The sequence below is a fragment of the Pleuronectes platessa genome, chromosome 2 (genome assembly GCF_947347685.1).
Source record: "Pleuronectes platessa chromosome 2, fPlePla1.1, whole genome shotgun sequence".
NCBI classification, from domain to species: domain Eukaryota; kingdom Metazoa; phylum Chordata; class Actinopteri; order Pleuronectiformes; family Pleuronectidae; genus Pleuronectes; species Pleuronectes platessa.
The window spans coordinates 24536864-24564253 of NC_070627.1; the positions used below are offsets into that span (position 1 = coordinate 24536864).

At 43.3% G+C, this 27390-nt stretch overlaps 1 protein-coding gene across 2 annotated transcripts in view; it reads right to left on the reverse strand.

Moving 5' to 3' along the window:
- Window positions 1-298: 298 nt before the first annotated feature.
- pdzrn3b (PDZ domain containing RING finger 3b) overlaps window positions 299-27390 on the reverse strand; it is a 96613-nt gene continuing 69521 nt past the window's right edge. For both annotated transcript variants that reach the window (XM_053444404.1, XM_053444397.1), the window contains 7 exons: window positions 8112-8365; window positions 6559-6646; window positions 4541-4639; window positions 4338-4400; window positions 3939-4040; window positions 3467-3583; window positions 299-2699 (listed from right to left, as the gene is read on the reverse strand). In XM_053444404.1, coding sequence (XP_053300379.1) covers window positions 1200-2699; window positions 3467-3583; window positions 3939-4040; window positions 4338-4400; window positions 4541-4639; window positions 6559-6646; window positions 8112-8365 — 2223 coding nt within the window. In that variant the 3' untranslated portion in view covers window positions 299-1199. The remainder of the gene's footprint in view (window positions 2700-3466; window positions 3584-3938; window positions 4041-4337; window positions 4401-4540; window positions 4640-6558; window positions 6647-8111; window positions 8366-27390) is intronic.

Here is a 27390-nt window from a genome sequence, read left to right on the forward strand (position 1 = left end):
TTCTCATATGTGAGAACGGATCTTTTACTCTTTGGTCTGTGTATTTCGACTCTTGTGCAGGTGAAAGTGACCTTCGTGCATGTGCACCCCTATTGCTGACAGAGGGAATTAATTCTGTGGGAAATGCTGAAATGTATACAACAAGAGGCTTTTGTAACACAGTGTTAAACTCTATATAGAGTAGGGTTTAACAAAGGGTTTATTTGTATTCTTCTTCCTCTTATGTGGCTATCATTATCATAATAATTAAATTATTTCATGAAGGAACAATGCTTAAAAATGACAAATCCCAACAACGTTTCAAAGCTCATCATATATAAAACAATAATTTATTATTTCTCTCATTTTACAAGACATCAAATTGTGTGGCTAACTAAGGATTTGAAAGGCTGTTATTCTGCTCAATACATGTAAACCCTAAGAAAGCAAAAGCGACTACAAGGTGTGTTTCAACAAACAGACATCTCAGTATCAACAATGTGAGAAACATCTTTCTTTCTTCTAAACATACGTACAGACACAATGAGATCATGTTATGTTTTTCTCTGCATTATGTAACAGATGGTATATATCGCTGGTGGTATCAACTTTGGTAGATCAGCACCCATAGAAAGAAATTAAAACTAAAAAAAGTGGATTTGTTACAAAATTTTATTTTTTAATTTACAAAAGTCCTTTTGAAAAGGATCATGTGTTCTACCTTGCAGGGAAAAAGCATTGTTTCCATAAAAGCATTAAGTATTCATAACAGTAAAATACTGATAAGAGATATATAGTACAAGCAAAGTAATGTATAATAGTGTAAATGCTGGCTGTTTTCTGTATGGCACACAGTCTTTACACATTTCTGAAAACCTTCCAAAATGTCAAAGTCGTTTTTTTCGTTTCCAAAATTATTCAAAAGAGCAAGCAATAAGGTAGAAAAGGTTATTGAAAGAATCTGAAAAATGTTTCCAAAATCATCTTCATAGCCATGTCGAGTTCATGTCCAAGTCCAACCCTCATCTACAGGAGCTCCTCTTCACCGCAAGGGTGGAAAATGTCTGTCCAGAAAAGGCTTTCCTTATTTCCTATTTACAAAATGTTGCCACATTGAACGAGGCAGGAATCTCTACCCTAACTGGTAGTGTTCTATGTACAGTCCATTACACTCCAGTCCTTCCTCCTCTAGCTGGCTGACACTGGACTCAAGGCAGGACTTAGACTGTGGTCACAGACAGGAGTGAGTTGTAAACCCTGGTGCCGTCTGGTGACTTGGTACCATGAGTCAGCATTTCCTGGATCGTCATCCAGTTGTCGAATATTTTCTTACTCCTCTTTTTCATCATCTTTTTGTGGCTGAGTTCGATGATGTTGGGCTCCTTTTTGTCCTCCAGGTAGGTCTGCTCCTTCAGGCTATCAACTCGGCTCTGCTTCATAAACTCTCGGCGCTGCCTCTGCTCCTTGGCCCGACTGGCGTGCTGCTTCCTCTCCTCCTTGCTCCAGTAGCGGCCCATCTTCAGCTCGCTTATGGCGTCGTCGTCTGTGGTCATGCCGCTGCGTTCCTCGTGAATGCGGAGGGCGCGCTCCCTCAGCAGCTTATCCCGGATGGGGCGCTTGGTGATGTAACGCGTGCCATCGCTGCGGATCTTCACCTTCCACTCCATCTTACGATCCATGTCACTAGTTGTGATTGGGTCTCGGCACAAGCTGACAAGACTCATCTGGCTCTGGGCGTACTCCACAGCCGATTTCTGCTGGATCAGCTGCATGTAGCTCTGGTAGTGCTGGGCGTGGGCGGGGATGTGAGCGTGCTTGTAAGGCGAATGTGGAAAGCTCCGCCCAGACTTGCTGGACTCTCCTAGCTTCCTCTCCTTGCCCTCCGCCTGCAGGGCTCCGTCTTGATCTTTGGAGGACCCTCTGCTGCGGCTTTGGCCAGAAGCTTCCTGGATGGGAGACGGGACTGGTTTGAGCAACCTGCTGGTAGAGCCAGATGCCCCGGCCGGATTCTCTTCTCCTCTGCGGAGTGAGTTATCTGGAGACAGCTCCAGCGTGAGAGGCGTGCTGCGGCAGCTCTCCCCAGTGTTGTAGGCACTGGAGCTGTCCTTGTCTGATTTCTCTGGCAGCTCTGTGATGTCTGAGAGCTCATGGCGACCGGCATCTATGCTAGTATTGTAGTTGCGGAAACCGCTGTCGTGCAGTATCCAGGACTCACGGCACTGCTCCTTCAGTTGCTGCATCTTATGCGCGCGGACGATGTTCAGGCACTCCAGCTCGATGGTGCGCAGCTCCTCATTGAGGAGCTCCAGCTCCTTGTCCACACACTCGGGGTCTTGACCTCCTGCCCCGCCGCTCTGGCAGTACAGGCCCTGGGCTCCGCTGCTCCTCATCTGGCACTTCAGCTCCAGGAGTTCCCTGAAGCGCTCGCACTCGTCAGCCGGGATGCCCAGGAAGTCGGTGTCGGTGTAGTCAGTGGAGATGAACGACTCGCTGCTGAAGGGCAGGTCGTTGCTGCCCAGCGTGTCCTGGCTGTAGGTCAGCTTTCTGCAGCTGCCCAGCGTGTTGGAGGCTGTGGTCTGGTCATCGCCTAGGTTCTCCTGCTCCGAGCTCTCGTCATTCCGCGTGCTCTCATCTGTGCGCCCAACCCCACTGTCCTTCTCATGGTGGTTGGACATCAGCGTGGCTGTGTCGGTGGTGCCTCCGTCCTCCTCGTGCTTCTTCTAGAAACACAGAACACATATAGCTCAAAGATAGCGGTGCATCGAAAGCAGCTTTCAGACATGCACTGAACTTATTTGGAGGGGCTGTATGTGAGAATGCAAATGTCTGAGTCAGTCACAGACAAAATTCTTGAAGATTCTTCTGCCTCCCTCTTGTAAAAACCATATGTTAACGTGAGAAAACGGTAGGAGATTTCCCGGAGGATTCACCACAAGCGAGTAGGTGCATTGATGCCGTTTTGTAACATTCGCCAGAAACAAAACTGAGACCCCCCCCCAAAAAGAATACAAATATCTCAAAAAGAGGAGCCACACATGCACAGATGAAGATGTCAATTTGGAAAGACAAAAATCGGGGCCAACGCCAGTATTTATACACTATGTCCTGCCTCTGCCTGCTGAGCCAACCATCGCCTCAAATCTCCAGAGATTTCGGCATTGTTGTCAATGTGTCTGACTGGAGAATCTCCTGCTGTGTTCTTCTTCTTGTTAAAAAGCATGACTTTTTTTCCTTTTTTGACAAATGATCAGAGGAACAGGCTTCCTGCTGAGTTTATCTGCGAAATTATATCAAAATGTCACAGGCTCTATTTTGTGTAAATAAGACATTTTTTGCTAATAGCAACTGAGCAGCTGTTCTACAGATCTGCCTCTGCCAAAATAATCTCTAGATGAACATACTGTAGCCTATGTAGTAATGCAGATTGATTGTGGAAGTTTGCTTCCCGCAACTGTGTGCTAGTGTGACAGAGAGAAAGTGAGTTTACCTGCTGAAGCATGCTGGCGGTGAACTGCATGGCCTGATGGTGCTGCTGCTCCAGCATGTCCATGTGGAGGTCATCCAGGAAGTCGTTCCTGTCATCATCCATCCAGCCCTCATCCAGCTGTGACGCAGCATGAAGAAGAGGAGCCTCATTAGGTGCAAACATTCAAATGCAGAGTTGTGCTCAAACAGTGGAACAGTCCCATCAAAACAGAATACTCACCACATTTGCTTCAGAAATCCAGCATATGAGGTTTGTATTGCCTTGTTTTAATTAACCTTTACTGAGCTCTATACATATACGTTTATTTATTTAAAGACCAAACTAAATAATTGAAATGCAAACTCAATCTCAAATCTTGAATCAAAAGGAGCAGAAAGAAGTATAATCTTATATTATCTGATCTTCTTTTACAAGACTTTAATTAACAAAGCAAATAATTCAAAGATCAAACCCGTGATGAGATCCTAATTACCTGCAGCTCTGGTCTGGCCACCAGCAGGGAGATGTTCTGGTTCCCCTCACTGGTCAGCAGAACTACAGCATCCTCCCGGTTCTGGATCTCGATACCATTGATCTTGATGGACACAGAGAATGATTTAAAAGCATTTCCTTATTTAATTGTAAACATGGCTGGTTGTGCATTCATCGATACAGACATAAACCATATTCACAAATCACAGTTTGCCTCAGAGAGTGCAACAAGGTGCGACATCCATGCCATCAACCCTCCACAAGAGTGATGAAAAACTAGCATTTAAAGTATACTCTAATAGGCTTAAACGTGATAAATGCAAAAACAGTAATTCGAAATCGAAGTGGAATAGTAATTGGCAGGTTGGTCATTTAAAAAACCGGATTACAAAAATCTCACCTGGATGATTTTGTCCCCTTCTCTTATTCTGCCGTCCTTTGCAGCAATGCTGTTCGGATCGATCTAAAGAAAACGCAGAATTAAGCGATAAGAGAACAAGATTAATCTCCATCTATCTCTCCAATCAGACCTTTTGGGGATAACAGCTTCATTTGAGCTTCACTGTTAACATCATCATTTGAGAGTTACGGTGCACCACGTACCTCACTAATGTAGATCCCAGCCTCGTCCTCGTCATCAGTCCTGTAACAGATGGTCAGGCCGAGCTTGTCTTGGATGTTGGCTCGGTATAAATCCACCTCCTGGTGCAAATGAACAAATGGAAAAGTTCATATCCACTCGCTTCTGAAAGGATTCTGTTTTCCCTTTTTCAAAATTGAGGGGATAACATTTTTGTTTCTGGACACACTGAATATATTGACTATGTAATGGGATCACAGAGCAACAGGGACCCATCAATCACTGTAATGAATCTTTCAGCCGGACTGGAGGGAAGCCATTGGTTTTTTTTCGAGGCCTGTGACAGAATGAGAGATGATGCGGCCGTCTGCAGACGGGCAGAGTCCCGTCTCTCACTTGTCAGCACCTGTAATCTCACAGATACAGAGAAAGATACGAGCAGCGCTGTTCTTTCAGGGCAGAGGACGGCCTCCAGAGGTTTAATACAAAAAAAACGAGCTGTCCCAGAAGAAAAGGTAAAGCTTGACATTTTGTGGAATATTTCATTTGTGTTCTCTCAGAGAATTTGATGAGGATCCACACAAGAAAATGTGAAGCTACAGCCAGCAGTTAGATAGCTCAGTGCAATGATTGGTCTCAGGAGAAAACAGCAGGCACTCACTAATCAACTGTTTACATTTAATCTGTACTTAAAACTAAGTGTTAAAACAACAAATTCTGATTTTAAGGGGCTAAAGGTCTTTCTTATTACACTGACATTTTTCAAACTAGTGATTTGGGATTGGAACACTTTTGCAGCACTGTCCAATCAAATACATTTAACTATGTAAACAGGAAGCTGTGATATAACTAACCAGAAATAACAGTTTCAGGGTAAAATGATACATTAATATATATTCCAATTACACTACATCAAACTAAAATGCGAACCTTTTGAGTGTCTTTATTTCTTTCTGTATAAATGGAGAAATATACTTCAGCTAAATGATTCATACAGTTTAGAATGTAAGATTAATATCCAGTCATGTTAACCTAATTAACATTTTGTCATTAAATCAGATGTTAGCATTCAACATTAGATTAAATACTTAAATACAGTTTGCATCTTTATCAAACAGCATTTAGAGCGAGTGTCAAGTCAGATGTGTTGACCTTCATTCTCCTCTTTCACTCTTTACAACAAACGTCAGTTTTTGTCAGATTTGTAACTTGGCTCAGGCAGCAGCACTTGGGGGGAGTGCAGTTAGATTCTACCTGGAAGTCATTGCGTTCAGCAAAGATTTTTGCAAAACATATTAATATATCAATAATATTACCAGAAAAGCTGCTACATAAACTAAACTATTACTAAAATAATGATTTTTAATATGACAAACTTTAATTCATAGCTACAGATACAGATATACTATCAAATCTAATTCATTGTTGTGTAGATTAGAGACTGACACTTGGTTTAGTCTGTGTTGTTCTGCTGTGCCTCTGCCATTAATCGTCCTGAACATCACCTCTCGCCTCTTCACCTCATACTTCCTCCGTGGTTATTATTAATATCGAGCAGTAGGTGGCTGGGGGTTTACTGGGAGGGGGTGTGGGGGTTGCGAAGGTCACCGGAGGAGCACAGCAGAGGCTTGATCACGGCCTCATCATGGCCTCATCCAGGCATTGTTAGCGTGCATCATAAGATTCATCACTACAGACCCATTATCTGTGCCATCTAATTATCGAGTGGACCTCGTCTCCACTGCGCCGCGCCCGAGGAAGACTTATTAGGCCTTGTCACTAATAAGTAATGATGTCACCATTGTGCATCTGCTGGGCCAAACCAACAACTCGATTTCTGTCTGGCCGATATCTCTGGGTCTGTATGCAGGTTGAGTCCTCCATCAATAACCACAATACATCAGGAGCTGTGTTGGCCAGCGAGGCCACTACAGTGGAGACACAGTGGCGACCTCAGGTCTGCTTATGGACTAATAATGCACTGCTGTCTGAATGTAGATCTTCATTGAGGAGACAGTGGAGGGAGGGAGAAGATGTTTACCTCATATTCCAGCTCCTCACGTTCTATGTCCTGCTGAATGCCCTCCAGGAAATCATTGGGGTCAAAGTATGCATGTCCTGCAGGATGCCTGAGACGAGAAACAAGAGTGGAATTGGAAAAGAGGGGAAACGCTCATTTAACATTTACACAGTCAAAAGTGAGACAAGCAACACATTTGTCAAACTGGATTTTAATTTGGCCCCAGAGTTTGAAAAAATAAATGAGAATTAGAGAGGGAGTAATAAGAAGTCAATGCTGAAATGACTCTTGAATCAGATATATTGAGGCTACACCCGCAGGCTAATCACAAATTAACACGCTGCGTGATTAATTTGACTCTGAAATCAATTATAGAAATCATGATTATTCATTAAAGGGCAACTGCTGCTGCCACAAATAGTAGAATGAAGCCAGACTCAGAGCTGCAGGGTCTAACACACACGCACACAAACACACACACACACACACACACACACACAAACACACAAACACAAACACACATGAAGAAACAGAGAGTGAGAGAGAGAATGAAAATGAATGAGCAGAATCATAATTCTAATGTGGCTGTGTGCCTCGGAGGAACTGTCATCCTCCATAAGTGACAGGGGCCCTTTCCCTTCAGGCGTTGGACACAACCCATTGTGATCCCAGCCGTCTAGACTAGAAGAAGAAGATAAGGAGACACTCTCTTAATTAACTAATAGGGCGAGAGGTCTGATTGTGTGTGAGAGAAAAATTGCCTTTTCAACATAGCTGACATTGGAACTTAAGATTTCCTGTATCTTCTCATTTAAAGTGGACTTTCTGGAAGAGACAGGTCTTTGGTGCAGAAATGTGTTTATTCTTTATGACATTTCTAGCAATTCTGCAACTAAATATTGTTTGTTTTTAAAAAAGTCTGGTTGAGGTCAGTCTCGAGCTCGATTTCAAACTGAAAAAATTATGTTAGTAATAAATAATGCTGGTGGTGGTTGTTTGTGGAGAGATGAGACATGGTTCAGGAAGACTGGTTTGAGTCATTAAACCATTAGTTTGAAGGCTTTTTCTGATGCCATGACACAGCTATCAGAGCAAATCATTTTTATCTACTGACTGGAGGTATACTTCTAGGATGGAGTGTGAAGGCCATGTTGAAGAAAAAAGAGGAAAGTCACAATACTGATTTATGAGAATAAAGTCAAAATTTTACTATAATTAAGGACAACATTTTTTGTAAAGAAATGAGCAGCAAAGAGAACCCAAGGGCGCCAGAGTTTCTCTCTTTCTAGATCCAAAATCTTGAACCAATCTCAAACTATAAAACCTCTTTAAACAGCTCACAGATGGTATACAGTCACCCACTACAAACATTTCCTCCTCTACAAAAGAGGTGATATCCTTCAGTATAAGGTCTAAGGTATAAGTCTGTGTTTTTTTCCTTTTTTTTATTATTCTCAAAATCTCAAATTATACTTCGTCGTAATTTTGCAAGTCAAGGCCATATCTGTTCTGTGAAAGTGAACTGAGTGTGTGTGGCCTCTCGCTGGGTCTTTATGAAACAAACTGGTACTTACTCCTCTGTGAGCAGATACTCCTCCAGCTCCATCATGGGTGGGGAAGCAGGAGGCAGCTTGGTGAGGGCCATGATGTGCTGAAGGGTGATGTCGGTCTGAGTGCTGGTGTCCGACACCTGGGTGTCAGCGGCGGGGCTGACCGATTTGGGGTGAGGGGCCCGGCGCAGGACCTGGACCACGATGGGCTCCTTGGCGGTGCGGAAGGCCTCCACCGCCTGGTCATGGGTGGCTTTGGACAGGTCCTTGCCATTGACCTGGAAGAAGGTTGAGAAGACGAGGGAGATGAATTAGCATTTTTTATAAAAAAAAATACAAAATAATTGCGTTGATGCAAAAGAGGCAACCTGTTTGTTTTCCATTTGAACTGAAAGGATACTCATCACAGCAGACTGGTGTAATGCTATCACTGATGATTAAGACCTCACATGAAAACCGTGCCCACACAAACTTCAAGAAGCAGTGTAGTTCTGTTTGAGAACAACTCATTACTGCCTTGGCTTGTTTTACAGGGTCACAGTCAGACCAGGCAGAATAAGGGCTTAATTAGCTGCCGTCTCTTTTTAATTAATCAAGACCATTAGCCGAGGCTGCACGATGGAGCTCTCATTTAGCTAACTAATTTCTCAGCAGACGACAAATTTGACCTCCCATCAGAGACAGTGGATCGGGCGCGGCACTGTAACCCCCGAAGATTGATTTGAGCAAAAGGCTGCGGCGTGTCGCGAAGAAGAGGCTAATTAAGCTTGGTCGAGGCACTTAAAGTTCTCTGTGTGTTGATGAAAGATGAGAGCGGGCCCTCTCAAGTTCCTGCTCTCGACAGAATATCAGCGGATCCAGAGAGACTTAAAATGAAATGAAGGAAACTTATGTCTGCGCACACACATTTGTGATGTCCAGAATGTCTGGATGTGTGCTCAGATTAAATCAAAGAATTTCCGCTCCGGCTCATCGTGTCACCAGGAGTTCACAAAGAAGCGACTGTGGGAACAAAAAACCGCGGATGTGGAATCCTGAAGAAGTGGTGGCATAATGAATTTTATGAAGAGCAGCATCCTTTGCCTATTGCATTCTGGGTCATCCCACTGGACCTTCGCTTTATCGGGATTTGCAAAGAGCTTCTGGTCCTCGTTCAGTCGCCACATCATACGGATGCTTTTGTTGGTTTTTGATTTGGGGATGTGTTGAGAGCTTTGATAGGATCTCAGCCCGCGGCTCTTCCCACTGCACAGGCTTCCCCCCTCCTGCCCCTCCACTGCACACATGCACAAACCAAACACACACACACACGTTCACATACACGCACGCTCACAGCCTTCTAGGAATAATTTTACTTTCTAGCAGGGTTACTGGGCGTAGCGTTGCAAGTAATGCATCTTTACCGTCCTTCCTCACTCCCTCTGACATTGAACATACGTGCAAGTACGCGTTTGAGGATTCATTTTCTGATAAACATGTAGCTGGTTTGGTGCGCCTGCCTCTGGCTACGACTGTCTCATCTGAATTCATGTCGTAGTTCACAGACTTTAAGTGTGGTGCTGCACATCAAGAGCAGCAGCGATATTAAACCGCCTCCAGGGAACGAGCGCGGCATATATACAAAACCCGACATTGAACCAGACAATGTACAATCTTAGAACATATTTGTAAAAAGGAATGTGTTTGTGCTTTTGTGTGTGTGTGTATGTGTGTGTGTGTGTGAGGGGAAGGAGAAGGAAGGCTGGAGAAAGTGGGAGCTTCATGCAGAAGTCAAAAGAGGGTATATGCGCCCACTAATAACCAGAGCAGATTAATGCTAATCTTGGGTCTGCAGTATAATTGGATCATCTCAGTGGACTCAAACTTCTATTCCTCCAATATCAAAACCTGGCCAAAAAAATGAATAGCTCATCTATTTGCAGTTTGCTTGGAATAATTTGACACTGAGAAAAGCCAGTTCTCATATCACAGAATAATAATGGCGAAATCCTTAAAAAACAACCTTGAGACTTAAGACCGCCGGCCTCTGATGAGAAGAAGAAATGAAAAACTGGCCCGACCGTGAGCTGAAACTCGACCAGGACAAATAGAATCACAATCTAAGAAAGACTTCTTAATTCTTATTTGTTGTTGCTGCTGGTATCAGGAATGTGCCGTCCTAAAATCTAACATGTCGGCATATCTTTAACACATCTTTGTTTCCCACAGCGAGCCACCATGTTGCACATCAGCTGAGGAATACAAGCGCCTTTGTGCTTTCTTCTCTCTGCGCGCAGGCTCCAACAGTCAAACCTGGTTGCCTGGAATCCCAGGGCTACTCGAAGGCAGTGAACCAGAGACAAAGCCTTTAGCCCCCGTCTTGTTGAGCCCATGGCATTCTGCCTCAGCGCTCTCAATGGGGGGAGTCTCCTCCCAGCTTCAGAGGGGGTCCCGCGGCCCCCATTCACCGCGCTCACCTCTGACACGGAGCGGCCCTTTGCCGTACACTGAGAGAAAACACACAACACTCCCCCGGACACAATACACAATGCTTCACCACCGCTGAGCTCTCCCACAACGCTACGTTAACCCTGTGCTTTAACACAACTGCAGCTCAGCTGCTTGTGGCCAACAGAAGAGTCAAACAAACGTGACTTTAACAGTTTCACTATGAATACGTCCTCAAGTGTAGTGAAAGACCAGGTTTCCTACTTGAGCTGTTGTTCATGTTGACAAGGCATTGGTGACTGACACGCCAAAATGACTCTGTCAACCTCTGCTGCATCCTCTGAGAGGCGTCTCTGTTAAATCCATTTTAATGACAAGAGGACAGTACTTAAGTGTCTGTTGTGTCGCTGGCTGGGGAGGAATTTACACAGCTGTGGCTTTGGTTATTCACAGCCTATGTTCTTTAATTAAAATGTCACATTTGACCTCCGCAGCAACAGTGGACTAGGGGACCTGTGTCCCTGCCTGCGCACGACGACTTGGTTGAGGCTCCTTCAGAGCAGTTCAGGGTTTCAGATTTTCTCGAAGCCTCATGTGATAGTTATGTCAGTCGTCAGCACTCTGGGTAGTAATAAGGGGCAGCAGGGGTGAGCGGCGCTGCGAGGCCCCGGCGTGGTATCATCCCTGGAACGCAAATCGAGTAGGATTGAGATGTTGATCTTGAAGTCTATGTGTGTGCATGTGTGTGTGTGTGTGTGTGTGTGTGTGTGTGTGTGTGTGTGTGTGTGTGTGCATGTGTGTGTGTGTGTGTGTGTGTGTGTGTATAAAGTGATTGCTAATCCTCTGCCAGAGATGCTTATCTACCAAGCGGCGGACTCACTCTCTTTCATTACCATCATTATATTATGGAAGATGGGGTGCGGCTGCCTCAGGTTTTCAATGCATTATTTATCAATTTGTATTATCTATTCAGGTAGTCTCACTGAAACTGAGCTCTCATACTCATGAGAACCCTGGTAACAAAAAAAACTAACACCCACAGATAATAGAAAACTGAATTTAGTTTTTGAAGTTAATAACAGCTGCCACTTCTTCCAGGCTTTCAAATTCTAAACACATTTATACAGAATGGCTTATAGTGATTGTTATTGACTATTACTTATGTTTCTTTGATCTTTTTTTCCATTTGCCATTACCTTAGAAATATTCTTTTTACTTTATCAACAAATTTGATTTCAGATTTTGTCCTCTCTTTGTTGTCTTTGATTTGAAATGGCATTGCTTCTAGACTTGTTTTTATTTTTCCTCTTTGTGAAGCACTAATGGCTCTTTTGAAAGAGGCTATATAAATAAAACTATTATATGATTATGACAACTACGTCAGGCTTATTCATAGGATATGCAACCCTATTAAATGTGAAATTCTGCTCCAAAAAATATATAAAAGGGGACAAAACTAGTAGCAAAAAAGTGCCTGAGCCATTGAAACACTAACAAAACCCACAGTTCTAATGATTATCATACAGAATCAGGCTTTGCGGAATATTAAGTCAATTTACAGCCTGCGATGTGTAACATTAGTCTCCGATACGGCCATTCAGTCGCCACGTAATCCTTTAATAAAGAGGAGGACATCATTACAGAGCCGGTCTTTCTGTTCCTTGGGGAAACGCACCGAGGTGAACAGAGTGGAAACTCTGCCAGGCAAACCTTTGAGAGCTGTGAAGAGAGAACCCCGGGAACCTCACTCTACAGACAGACAGTTTGAAGAGCTTCCAGAGCCGGGGCGCACATGCCTCCTCTTTCTGGTCGGATACACCTCTTAGACGAATTCTTCAAAGTCTGTATTTTGGAACGGAGACGAGCAGCTGACGTGATGGAGAGCATGCAGACTTATTTTCGTGGGAGGCCTGTATAGTTTGAGAGGCAGTGTGAATGTGGGTCATTCTTCTTTCAAAACATGGTTAATCCCTCTTTTATCTCACTTTGACCATTTTCATAAGAAAGAAAGAAAACAGAGGGAGCAGCCAATGAGAGCGTGAGGATATGCACGCTTTTAAGTGCCTCTTTAAACGTGCACACACTGTTCTTTTACCTGACTGGATGGGAATCTCTCCATGGTGTGGGTGTTAAAAACACAGCATTTTTTATTTACCTCCGCACGTGAGTTTACTGAGGATTACAGAACAAACGGCTAAAAAGGTAACACTTGCTGAAAGAGACCCCACTGTTAACTTTCACCTAATCTGATTTAAGCACGGGACACTGTGTTCTCCAGAGCTGATCAACCAAGAATCCAAATCACTTCCAACACACTCTGTGCTGCCTCTGTGTAATCTAATGATCCTGGCTGAAGGTGTGAAGTCAGCCCTTTAACATCAATGACCTCTGAAAGAAAACATATAAAATATATAATAGATGAGATGATCCTCTGATGATACTTCAGAGTTTAATTTGTGCTTTTTAATTGGAATCTCATCCACTTACCCATTATAGCTATACCATTAATCCTTTTAGGAAGTAATCCCAGTTAACACTGGGCAAATCGTCTAGTGCATGATGGACATAATGTCGTGTCATTTAGTCCCACTTGTCTGAAAAAATAGACGTGCTTTTTAAACACAAAAAACTCACGAGTATAATTTTCCAATCAAAGCGGCAGCCTTCATCAGCCTCAAAACTATATGACTCATTGTGTGTTACAGATAAACAGTGAGAGCTCTCAAAGAAGCTGATAATCTGTGGCATCTGAATCGACCTGGCCGTGTCTAAACTGAGTGCAGCGCCTGAGTGTCACGTGAAATAGGGCGGAGTTCACAGGAGAGGTAATATCAGCAAATGAGCTGGAACCCCAGTTCATGTCATCAACTCCTGCTGAACCAGGCTTCTCCTCTTCCAAACCTCTGTGGCTCCACACACAAACACACTCCTCAAACCACAATGATAAACAAACCCAACACACATATTCCCTCTGAGTGGTGAGAGAACATTCAGCTCTATGTCAGGGATAAGTCTGATTGTTCAAGTTTTGTCCAGCAGCGATCAAAAGAGCTGCACAGAGATGGACTCCACTGGAAGCGGGCAATAGTCACACACAAACAAGTCAAAGTATGACAACGCCACAACAAGTCCCTTGGAAGTCTCATATCCAGGGAGATCACAGCTCCCTCCATGCAGCTGACTGTGTGTCAAACACACACGTCTTCAAACAGATCCTTTTCACAGCTTGATAATCCTTAATCATTCGAACGTGCCTCACAAGTTGGAGCTATTGAACAAGTGCTCTCAGCCCACATGGGCCGCGCATGTTTTATTCATGCACACGCAAGTAAAGCACTTACAAGGTGTGTGTAAGCTTATTCTATTATAAGCAAACTCTTAATCGTGTATTAGATTAATGCAACAGCCTATTGATGCAAACTAAGAGCGCTGAACGGCTGGAAACGATTCAGGATGACGTCTTCCCCTGATTCCCTGATGCGTCCGCACGGAGCTGAACTCGTCCTGTTCATGTTTCCTCGTATAAAGATCAGAGCGCCTCGTCTCGGCGTTTCACCGTAAAACAACATCTGTGACTTCAATATAGGCCGGAAATGTGCCGATTAGGATTTCTTTGTCCAGTGAGCCTGTGATACAAATGATATGATGTCTTTGTCATTATCACACACTGAGTTGCAGAGCATGCTGTCCTGTCAATCACAGTTATGGTGTCTGGTTGAAGCCTCATGGGATTTCATAAGCATGTCTGACACTGAGCCACCCGCTTGACATCTATACTGAGTGACATCTGTAAGTGGTGCGGGTGAGTGACTCCTGTCGTGGTATGTGTCACTTTATATTGTATGCATATGCAGTATTTTGATGAAAATAAAATTGTGTTTTGTCTGCTTTAGGCAAACTCAGTTAATTTGTAGTTGAAAATAGTTAAGGTACTTAAAATGTATAAGACATGATTACAGAATTTCAATATATAGTGGCAACATTTCAGCAGTTAAAGCGTAGGTGGTGCCCTCTGACAGCCAGTTGGAAAAAGTTGACCATGAACTGAGTCAATGTTTCTCTCAATTAATTAATTTATATTTTACAGTTTCTCTCTCCTGAAAGGTTTCTCATTTTTCATATTACCTCAATATGTGTGATAATATACTCAAAGCTCATTGACAGTTTGTTTTCGGACTATCTTCCTGAGTACAGTAATCCTCGCTGGGCAGATAAAGGATCTTGTTATGTCTCTGATGTGGCTGTGATCCCTCTCTGTCATTTACTGTGGACTAACAGTAAGAGCGCAGGCTCCGGGGAGAGCTCCCCTGTGGCAGCCCGCCACCTGCTCCAGTGTCTGACAGATGTGACGCCTGCACACCACGGCTGGTCTTAGCCGTTATTAAAAACACACGGTGTCAGGCCCCCGGTGGCCACTGGTGATCCCTGCTTTGTCTCCGTACGCGGCCTGTGTCAAGCCTCATTACAGGAGCTGAGATGAGCAGGAGCTGCATCTCAGGAGTCCTCTTTTCTTTTTGGTAAGTTCTTTGATGACAGGGTTGTCTAACAGTAGGATATGGGGGGAGGGCTGAGGAGATCTCTTGCACAAATATTTACATCTCATCTTTCTGTCTGTCTGGTCCAGAGGATGTCACACCGAGACCATCTGCCACTTCGCCAACATGGCGTCCTGAGCTGAGGGTGTCATCTTTGCGGCCTTCAATCACAAACATGCCTAATTAGGCAGTGGCACGATTAGAAACAATTTCAGAGTAAACATTTGTAAACTTCTTAAGGTCAGGAGATGAAACATATTTTGTTTTGAGAATGTTGCTCTGCAGGAGACGGAGAGAGACGAATCGAAAGAGAACGACAGATACACAGAGGGAGAGAGAGAGAGAGAGAGAGAGAGAGAGAGAGAGAGAGAGAGAGAGAGAGAGAGAGAGAGAGACTGTTGTCCGATCAGTTCAGTGCGGATCAGAGCCTCAACAGTCGGCTTGTGCTGAGGCTCTAATTAAGCTCTGGCTCTCGTATGAGCCGCAGCACGGCGCCACAGCCATTACAGAGTACTTCTGGAGAGATTAAGAGCCCTAGGACTGTCAAACAGAGTTTCCAAGGCCTCTACCTTAAAGTCCCTGACAAAAGCAGCTGAGCTTACATCTCCACATGGTGCTTACCTTTAGCTTTGAAGCAAAGACCGAGGGGTTCACCGCTGTCAGAGGGGTCAAGTTTAAAAGGGAGCACCGAGGCCGGTGCAGCTCAGGCCTTAAATAATTACAGCGAGAAGGGAAAACACTTGTCTAAAATGCTGTGCTGGCTGCGTCTAATAAACCTTAACAATGTTTGATCTCCAGTTTGGCTGTATTTGACTTTCAGTGGTGTAAACAAAATATTTCCTGTGAGTACGAAGATAGAAACGCCTTTCTCCATCTAAAGCGACTGTTGCCAGTGATCCTGCCAGGACTGATAAAATGCCTCCAGGAATGTGCAATCTGTTGACTTTTATAAAACAGAGCAAAAGCATATTTTTCATGCCTCCAACATGGGAGTTAGAGCTAAGGTGTTTAATGAACTGGAAAGATTTCAAGTGTTCATGGATTATTAAACCCTCAGAGAGATGAGGCGGAGAGCAGATGGGCGCTGTGCCAGGCTCTGATCAGAAGGATCTGCCTGTTATATCAGTTAAGGAGAATTAAGACCTCGCCACAATCCTGCAGGAGGTACATGCTAAGGATGTGCCGACATAGATTTTGTGCATTATTGTCGACTGTGCAGCCACAGAAGATGAGTGTGTATAAGAGTTGTGGCCACGACCAAGCTCCTCATGATCAACCCAGCAAGAAATAAGAAATGACCGTTTCATTCATTTTCTCCATTCGAGTAGAAAGACTTCTACCAGCCGGGTTGAAAACAGGCTGACATCAGAGTATAGGTAGACGCAGTCCACTGAGGTCACGATGACAGGATGTGTATATGTCATACCAAGGTCTTTAGTGTGCTTCCTAAATGATCTCATAAAATATAGAGTACAACACAAAAAGATGTTGAAAGCAGATCAATATTTGAAACATTCCCAAAAATTAAATCCATGCACATTACTTCTTGATATTCACCAATCCAATCTTTCCCCAAAATTGTAATATGTTCACCACACTGTGTTGGACTCCTGTCAATCGTTTTATGCAAGATAACAAGGCGCCAGGAATTGTGTTTGCACAAAGAAAATAAAAAAAACTGTCAGCAGCCAGCCATGACTGAATTAATCTGCTGGTGGAAGCACTGAATATCATATTGACTGTACCAGTAAGTAGAGCCAGTAAGGAGAGAGAGTGTATCTGTGTAATGTAATGTGTCACATCCTGGATACATGATCCATAATCTACTAAATAAGGGCAGTGACAGAGCTCACACCAATACAACACATCTCTTCGATAGGTCACTATTTATAAGAACTTCTTATGAGTAACACACACACACACACACACACACACACACGCACACGCACACACACACACACACACACACACACGTATGGTGGTATTGCATGGTGAATGCAAGTTAGCCCAAATAGTGTGAACTTGGCTATTATTAACCAGTGCTAGTAGTTGTAGTTAAAGCCTATGGGTGCACATTGCTGTAGGTCATATGTAATGATTAAACATACAGAGTGTTTCCGAGCACTGGACCAGCTGCTCTCTCATGTGTAATGTGTCTGTGCTCCCTGAGATCAATCTTTGTGAAATAATTGGTCGAAGGACATGAAAAACTCACTGTTTCTCATAAATCAACACTAAATAGACAAAATACCAAACTGTCAGTCATTCAGTCACTGTGAATAGGTTAAAGAAATAATTAAATAGAGCCTGGACACTTTACCAGGTTAACTGATCAATTCACTATTTTTACAACCATTTTATAGACTCAGCAACCAGGCAAATAAAAATGTCCCAACCAGGTCTTGGGTGGGATGACAAATGTGTTCCATGATTCTTCCATGAGCACAACCATTACCGAGCTTTGACACAGGATAAAGGGGAAAAAGCATGTTTTGTTTTTTTCAAGGTTAACTATAAATAATCTACAGCTTGTTGTCTCTGCTGTCACATGTCAGAAGCTGACTGGTTTGTCTGAGGGCAGCTAAAACAGTTGGGAAGTTTAAACCTTGGCACTGACTTGAGCATCATCACTACTAAGATATTTTCACTTTAAAGTGAAGTTTGTTTTAGATCTGCATCAGCAATAATCCCTGTCCATACCAACACACCTGAAGACGAATATCACATCAACAGTCATATATGCTGGACGTATGTACCGATGTGAACAGGAAGTTGATTCTCTACTCTACAGCCGGTCCAATACTTACATCAAACACTACAAATGAGAAAGAACAATGGTGAAAGGTAAGAGGCTTCAGTTTCTTGGACCAACGATGGAACAGAGCTGTGAGTTTTGCTTTCACTGCTGGTAGTTAAGTTGTGACTGACAAGGACATCTCCATTAAGGCCGGTCCAGACCTCTGGAGTTTTCGTACAGGGCCAGCGGCATTTCCAAACATCTTAACTTTTGGTTCTTGAAAGCTGGTAAACGTAACAACGGTGCTGCGTTTAAAAACCAAAATGTATTAGTTTGGATGCATCCTTTCTCAACATTGGCAGAAGCAGTAGCCGGCCATTGGAAGATAAATACGGAAGTATAAGCGCAAAGACACGTAAGATGACACTGTGACCGAGACAGAAGGCAGAACAATGATGTACAGCGATCTGCTAAACACCATGTTTTTGCTGTAGAGGTGGGTTGGGGGTGCAGGAGTGTAGGGATTTTTACCCCAATGTTAGCACCCATAATCCATTTATTATGCCACTGCATAACAGCTACGTTTTCTCTGAGGCGAGCCAAAACTTTCTCTCTTTTTCCTCCCGCATGAAAATCAAAGCCAAAGTATTTGCAGGCACAATGACAGACACCCTGTTATCTCCCCCCAGACAGTAGTTTTTCTGGGGGAGAATAATGATCGCGATCCACAGAGAGCTTCATCATTACATTCAGTTAAAGCCGCCACTCGCCACCCTGTGCAGCAAATGAGATGTAATTTGGTGTGACAGGAGGATAACATTTGGCCGGGGTCCAATACTGGATGAAAAGATGGAGAATTCCTTTTTTTCCAAAATCACATTTGCGCGTATGACAGCGAGCAGTCCCGAAAGATGTGTCTGTCAGAGTCGTACACGCTCGCTGCCGTCTGACAGGTCGCTGTTTTCACTCATTAGACCAGACCAGCCCTTGAATCCAAACACTCAGATGAATGAAGCAGCGCTCCCCGAGTGCGTCTTCTCAAATAAGGTTGACAAAGCGAAGCCTGAGGGAGCAGAGAATGGCAACATGCCACAGAGGGTTTGTTCTGGGGCACCGCATGACACTCACAGAGCAAACGACGCACCATACAACATAATCTCCACTGAAGGAATACACAACAATTTAGTCAGTTCAAACTTTAACCTGACTTCAATATGAGACGTTTCTCTTTGTGTTAGAGTCCACAGTGACTGAGCTGCAGAAGGTGGGTTCATGTGAGTTTATCTGAGGGCAGAGAGGATCCAGAAAGAGGTGGACAATGGTACATTGCTTTGAAATAATTACCAACATCTGGGGAAATAGGCAATTTTCTATATGAATCCATCAACAAAACATAACTTTTTAAATTTTTCAGTGTAAGGACTGTAGTTATCAATGCTACGTTTTCATTATTAATCAACCCTCAATTAGTTTTTAAATTAGAAAGTTGTGAAAAATGCCTATCGAGGTCCCAACTGATGTGTCAAGGTTGATATTTTTTAAAATTCAGAAACATTCTGATATAAAAACAATGAAAAGTCGTCAAATCATCATCGCCAATTTTGAAGAGCCAAATAATCAATAAATAGTTTCAGCACTAATCAGTCTGAAGTCTTGTTTTAAAGAAACTTGAAAAACAGTCAAATCAATGAATGACAAAAAGTTGTCCTGCACTCTCATGTGAAAACTTTACACATGTTAATGGTGCGCCTCTAACACGTCGCTCTATTTTCTTTGGTGGAGGAAAACTAAAAAAAGCAAAACAGGCAGAGGAGCGTTAAACATAAACTTTGGTGGAAAACCAAACTGGGGTTAAAGCTCGAAAAGCCCAGAGTCAGCATTCAGCTGACAATGAGGAGGTGGGCAGTGATCGGCGCACACACTAGCAGACGCATTGAGAGAGCTGTCACCTCTTCATCACCCCCTTTAAGCTACAGTGCACCACCTCTCACTGACCCCTGCGGCCAGAGTTCACCCTGCTCAGTTGCGGGAGCTCCACGCAAAGCAACTTTATTTTACGCTTCTAACAACCAGCCATTGAAAGACCCCCCCCCCCCCCAGCAGAGCAAACTCACAGCTACACAAGTACACAAGTCGGACAACACCATAAACTACATCCCCATTCTAAGAGAGAGACGAAGAAGCACAGTAAAACTACTAAAAGTGAGTTAGTGAGTAAAATAAAAAAACTGCTGCATGAGGCTTGGTCACAGTACCTGGCAGACTTCATAGAGTAGTTTGTACTGCTCCTGAGGCTTCTGCAGGGTACAGAGGCTGCATCCCATGGTGGAGGAGATCACACCATCCAGGATCCCCCCTGCAGCCACTCCAGGCAGGACAAGAGAGAGATAGGGAGGGAGAGAGAGAGAGAGAGGGAGCTAGATACTTTTTCCTCTCCTCTCTGAAATGCCTCCGTCTGTCAGCTCCCTGTCTTTTCCTCCACTGCCACACAGCGACTTCGGCTGACAGGACTGACTTCCCCCAGCTTGTGGCTCTATCTCTGCGCTCAGCCTCCTCTCTCTCTCTCTCTCTCTCTCTCTCTTTCTCTCTCTCTGTCACACACACACACAAATGCTAAGCCCCCCCACCCCTCCTCACCTCGCATGCACCCTCCCTCTTGGTCATTCTCCAGCCTTCTGCTGAGCTCACCGAGGCTGGTGCTGGGGCTCAGCTAAGTAAACCCCCTCCCGTTTATTAAGCATCCTCTCGTTGATCATTCATTGAGGTGGGTGTTGACGTCATGCAAAATAAAGTCTAGTTAATTTATAGGCATCATTAGATCTATAGGAACAAGCTGAGGGATGGAGGGGCTTCTCCCTTCACGACAGCATGTTTTCTCTTGAGGGGCCCTGGAAGCTTGTTTGTTAACAGCTCCACACTTTTAATTTTAAATCCAGATGCATATGCACGAGTTCAACATGCAGGCATTTATCCGTGACAGTTGATTAAGGCGCTAATTATTTGGGATTTACGCATCTCAATATGTACCATGGCTCAGTTGGAGCGTATCCTTTCTGTGCCCCAGTTAAACTCAGCACTTTGTGACCTCTGGTAAACTAATCCAGCAGAAAGAGACGCCGAGCATCCTTTCCTCGTGTATCTCTCTCCCCACATGCACAGGCAGCACAAACAAATAAGGCAGATAAATATTTATGCTGTCCCTCCCCGAGTGAAGCCGGACAAACTTTACCCAGCGGAGCCGTGCATGTCGACAACATAGAATGGTTCTCTCAGTCCTTCATGGAGTCTGCAGCACTGTGTGCAGACAAAGGATACGGCTCCATATCTCTTGAGTGTTTGTTCCGGTGCCACACAGCCAACTGTGAGAGCTGGTTACAATCTGCGGGTTTGTAGAGGTCAGAGATAATAATACTATAGAAAAGTTTCCACTTGCAGACAACATGATGAAGTGTCACAGCAGCCTGAGTGCATGAATTCACCATATGATGCTTCCACTCCTGATTTAATAGATTTGCTTCAGTTTCATCCATACGGCAAAATACCTGGATAGATTTCATGGCAGCATGGGGGGGGGGGATCCTGCGGTAGAACCCTGACTGCTGGCGATAGTGGTATTTCCTCCCGCCAGATGTGTCCACTGATCCCTATCTATCAGCACCTCCACACCTTCAGCACTTCTCCACATAATTAGCGAGGCTCAAAGGTTTCCAGTCAAATAAATGTCAGGGAAATTTTATGTAAATATTTTCAAATGCCACAGAAAACAAAATATGACATCTGAGCAAAGGTCAAATATTAGAAAAAACAAACAAGTCATCTAAATTTTGCCATATTTTATAAAGGAAACACTCTTAGTATCTAACTACTAATCCCACATATATCTGTTTGCCTGTATGTAGACGACATATCCTGTGAAACATCTTATTGGCTTCACACTAGGCAAGTGTGTTGTAAAGTGTGGTGTCACATTTGGTGCGATTTGAATGAGGCAAACAGCACCTTGCAGCCTGTGGAGGCTAAGCATGTCTTGTTCTACATCCTTGGATAAACTACAGCAGCAGTCTTCAACTAGCTGTTATTTAGAAAAGTTGTGAACTCTGGTCTGAAGATTGGGAACAGACCACTGAAAAAGCCGACATGCAATGTTTGGAAAAAATCACAGCACTTAATTAAATCATTCAGACTTATATCAAAACCTCACACAGGAGCAGTACTAAAGGAAATTCTGTTTAATTTTTTGAAAAGCATTGACGATAAAATATTCACGATAAGCCAGGTAGGATGAACACAAAGTTTTCGAACATCACTCTGCACCAAAGACTTGTAAAAAGCTCTACACACAGCGCCCAGCACACAAACAATAAAGTGACAATATATTGTAGAACTGTTTGAGGAGGACATACTGATCAGTGTTAAGAATAGACAGTGCAATAGTTTCGTTAAAAGTAGATAAAATCTACAATTGCTAATCCCAAATTTTATTTCACATACATACACTCGGGATAGGAATTCGGCAAATGAGATTTCACTCTCCCATTTAAATCATTTAATCTATGCTTGTCTTCTGTCCAACTGTTATGAACCAAGAGTTAATGTCTCACTACAAATAACTTCTCCTCCTTTTCCCCACAACCTACAGAATCCTACAGGAAGATAAAAAAAGAAGAAGAAAGAAACGATCTTAAATTACGATCCTCAAGGTAGAAGAAGTGATGGTGACAAAAAGTAGCCTGGGGACAAAGCCGCAAAGGTATCTGTGCGAACGCAACAATCATTCATAATCACTGCAGGCTTTGCTTGTCTGGGTTTTTAGGCTTAGACTTTCATCCACTGTAGCGTGGAAACTAATTCTACGCTCACATTAGTCCGACTGTTGTGCCTGGGGCAGTGATCAGTGGAGGGTTTTTAGCCGGCGCTCTTGCCCGGCTAATCTTTCTTTCACACTGAGATTATCCCATTCACTAAGTCAAAACGGAGACAGCCCTCAGATATGAACAGCTGCACTAAAGGTTATGGCAGCTATGGCAGAAAAAAAGAGCAACGCGTGTTGGGTTAATGAATAAATCGGCAGCAGCAGAAGAACATGGAGCTCAGAAGTCAAACTGGAGGAGCTACAAACTGTCCGTCATTGTGTTCGCAGATTTAATTTTTCCGCTGCTGATTAAATTTCTTGCTCTCGCTCGCGACAAGGTCTTTCTCCTCTGTCCCATGTGGTATGGTTTGATCTCTGGGTTCAGCAGAGACACACACACACACACGGTTTAGCTTTTATTCATTACTGGTCCACACAGAGGTTCCAGTCTCAGCGGGAGCAAGACCAAACAATAATAATGTCATGCGGTTTGTGATAATAAACATCAGCATTTGTTTTTTTTAATCTTCTTTTAATAGAGACTGGAGAGCTAGAGGTTACCACATCCACTCCCAATTAGCAATGTGGGGCTCGGGTCCTGTGCATTTGATCCATGCTTGGTTGGATCATTCATATTCATAGCAACTGCCTGGTGTTGTGTCTGCGTCCCACTGGGCCCAGTTTAAGAGTCATGGTTTTAACTAGAGCCACAGTGGGATCAGGTGGCGATCGCCGTGGCGTACATCGTTTCTGTGTGGTTTGTAACTCCCCAACACATCGTCTACTTTGTCTCTGAGCTCGTCGTGCTCAGAGACATAGCTTCAAGAACAGACAAAGCTTACACAGTTAGAGCCTGCGCTGCGAGGTATAACAGTTTTTTTTACCTCATTAATTGTTTACATCAAAATACACAGTAAAATCGAATTATTTGACAATACTCAAAATATTTGTCATAACTGGTTACAGAAGAATATTCAAATATAATCTGCATGTCTTTGGATTGTGGGAGAAACCCAGAAAAAAACCCAAGCAAACTCCGAACAAAAAGACCTCGGCCAGACTCCAATTCAAAAACGGACATTTTTGCTGTGGGGTGACAGTGCTGACAACCACACCACCATGCCATCCTAACCTTTTATCTACAATAATATTTATATTGGTAATATTCCATTTGTTTCGTTGGCGCTTGTAGGGAAACACCACCATCACAATTTCCTAGAGTACAATATTTATTATTTATTAATAGCTTATTTTGTCGGAACAATGATCCAAAACCCCCTAAAAAAATCCATCTATTGATGAGAACAGAGCAAATAACCAAATCTTCACTTTAAAGAAGCTGAAACCCAAAACTACTTGGACATCCATCATTGAATACTGGTATCTTAACATTTTTAGAAATAAGCTTTTCAAATAAGATTCATAACACTAACCTGTCTGTGTACTATATGACACATGGGGCGAGCAGCCAGTAACTGAGCATTCAGATTGAGGAGAGGGGAACACAGCACACCCAACTCTGTCATAACAAATAGCTACACGTTATGTAATTTGTTTAATCCACACAAATATAAAAGGCATAAACACAAGAATTAGTAGTTTCATGTGTGATATGTGCTGGGCCATTTATTAGCTAGGACCAGATGACCAACCAGCGGAGTGACTGGTGTAGAAGTGATGTTTTGGGTTATTTGCATAGATTATTATATTGGATATTAAGAGTTACAGTATGTGATCAAGGACTAACTGCAGAGACTTGACCCTTTACTGTCCTCAGTTCATATGATGGCATTGCTCCAGACCCACTGAAATGAATACGACCCGACTTCCACACTTCAGCCTGCCATGTGGCAAAATGCTAAGCTATTTATCTCCACATCGTGGGAAGCCAGATCCCGGCGATCGGAGCGGGGCGAGGATTTAAGAGAGCAGGTCTTAAGAGGGTGTGGAGACCAAGTCTGCAGAAGGTGACGACGTGGCAACATGTGAAGAAACAGGACACTGATGGCTGAGTGATAACACAGGGTAAAAGCATGATGTCCGGGTCCGGTCACACGACTCTAATGCGGCGTCCAGACGGCAGGATGAGAGATAAACAGGGGGAGGAAGGGTGGAAGATGTGGAGCGATAGAGGTACGGGGGGGACTAAATTGGCTACATATTGTGAATCCATGAGGGAGAATGTCATGGTGTGGCATGTCTGTTGTTTGGAGTGTGATTGGTTTCTGCAGCAGCAGGGGGGATTAACGTCGCCTCACATCATGTTAAATTAAGTATAAAAAAAAACTTGCAAGCCCACTGTTGTCTAGTGTTCAGAGGTTTGAAAGGCCTTTACAATGACAGAAATAGGCTAGTAGCATTGTTCACTATTGCAATGATTATATGAGCTGCGATAAATACTTATTTCCTGTCTTCTTCAGCTAACCTCCTGGTCACAACCACATTGACACCAATTATTATGAGGGTAGCTGACAGCTTAGCTGGGGCTGATGGGCTAAATGGTTATGAATGCATGACCTGTGCGTTGAGGGCTCCACAAAATAAGTGATAGGTTTGTTTGTGTTCTACTAGTAAAGGTTTAACACTGCTACTAGTGTAGTTGTTGTCCATTAGAGTAAAACATTCATATCTAACTGGGTCCACTCTGTGTGGGTTAGTGTGTGTGAGTGTGAGTGTGTGCGTGGGTGTGTATGTGTTTGTGTGTGCGCGTGTGTGCTAGAGAGGCTGCAGCCCAACATGGGGTAAACAACGTTCAGCATATTTTCTTTTCCTGTTCATTTGGCTCAAGTGTTCAAGAAAACAATTTGTTCCTAATTAATCGTGTTTCAGGCAGTTTTTTCATGTGTTTATTGCACAGGTTCGTATCCCAGTGAAGATTAAATAAAATGTATCATTCAGCCGAATCCACTGATTAACATAAACAGGAGGATGCTTGGAATTTCTGTTTATACAATATAACGAAATGGACAGGCTACTCATTATATAGGTAAACAAAGTAGTTCATTTTCTTTAAAGGCAGCATTTATGAAGTGGTGATGAAGTTCTTGAAGTTCAAATATCCTGGATAGGACGCTTTGGCTTCACTTTTGGGAGCTTGATAAGCAAAATAGCACAAATTAAACCAATTAAAATGTTTACGGTGCCCTGTGTAGTAAACTGAGTGTGTCCTTGTGTTCCACCAAATGGGTTAAATGCTTTTTCTCTGTCATACATTTGTTTTAAATACAGATTTAAAACTAAAATTAAGTCTTCTCTCTCGCAGTCTTGCACATTACCACCGCTTGTCAATCAGTGATATAATGTGAATCGCAAGTTTAAAAACATGGCTCCAGAGCACCACTAGAAGTTAAAAACTCCACAGGCTGCCTGTACAGTCTTTAAAGAAGCATTCATGCAGTAATCCATCATGTCTGCCTTCATTAGTGAGAAGTAGTTCTGCTCTACTCATCTGAATGTGAACAGCCTGTTTAAGTTAACATGTTCCACACATGTGCAGTTGTAGTGCTTGTAGTAGGTTGGGCTGACGCCACCGACGAAGTGCCGGTACATTAACTTACTGCAAAGCTTCATTCAAGAGCATTTGTGTTAATATTGAGTATGGCTAAATGTCCATGACTATGTTAAGGATAATAATTTATTTGTATTTTTACACATGCTTTGGGATTTCACACACTGTTAAGAACCCAACCCGATTGTAAGCGAACAGCTCACGAGTGAAGAGGAGCAGCACAGGGGAGCGAGCGCTAACACAAGGGATGTTAAAAAGACGGTGTTAAAAGAAAGACAGGCGAGACAGGAAAACACACAGGACCCGCAGAAGACGGAACAGGACAGAAACAGACTAAATGTGTGGAGGAGTTTAATGAGTCTCCGGTTCCTCTCAAGTGTACCGCTGGGACCCGAGGATCAGTGTGTATGTGGATGTGTGAGTGTGTGTATCCACCTCTGTAACACTGGGCTGTGCATAATTTATCAGACAGCTGTCAGCTTTGTACTCCTATTTACTGTGTGAGCCAGATCCTGAGCCAACAGAGGCTCCAGCCAGCAGGAATGACATCCACCAAAACAGTTTAATTGGAGACTCAAGCCACTAATAATGCCATCACTATCACTTCAGTTTAATTACTTAACTATGAGGCGATGTTTAACAAGACTGATGTGCTAAGACGCTGTGATAAACATCCAGTTTGAAACTGGATGTTTTGGGACATAATTTATCTTCTTTTGTTAACAGAAGATGCAAATCTCCCCCCCCCCCCCCATGTTCCCTGAGGTTGTTTTCCATTATCAACCTCCTGGAAGTTAAATGCACATAATTCTTGCCTGGGGCTGTTTGAAATCACCTTCATTTTTTAGAAGTTTGGTAAAAGAACAGTTTGGGCATTGTGGTGAAGTAACTGTAGTTTATCAGGACACTAGAAACCAACAAATAAAAAGATCAGTTTTTTTGTGTGATTACAGAGTAACACCTCTGTCCTTCTGCAAATTTTTTATTGAGATTTTTTTTTCAAGTTCTCGTAGAACGAAACACACATAACTAACAAAAGAGAACAGGCGACAGCTTTGTGGCTTTGTAAATGAGCCAGTATCGGTGCCAAGTGAATACAGGCAGGATGGATTAAGTATAAATGAATTAGTCTTGGTGAAGACACACTAGCTCTTTCAATCATTCGCTTGGCTCGGTCCCCGGCTGACTGCCCTGAAACCTACCACCACCTATGAGACATCTGTATTTCGCTCCATAACAGGGCT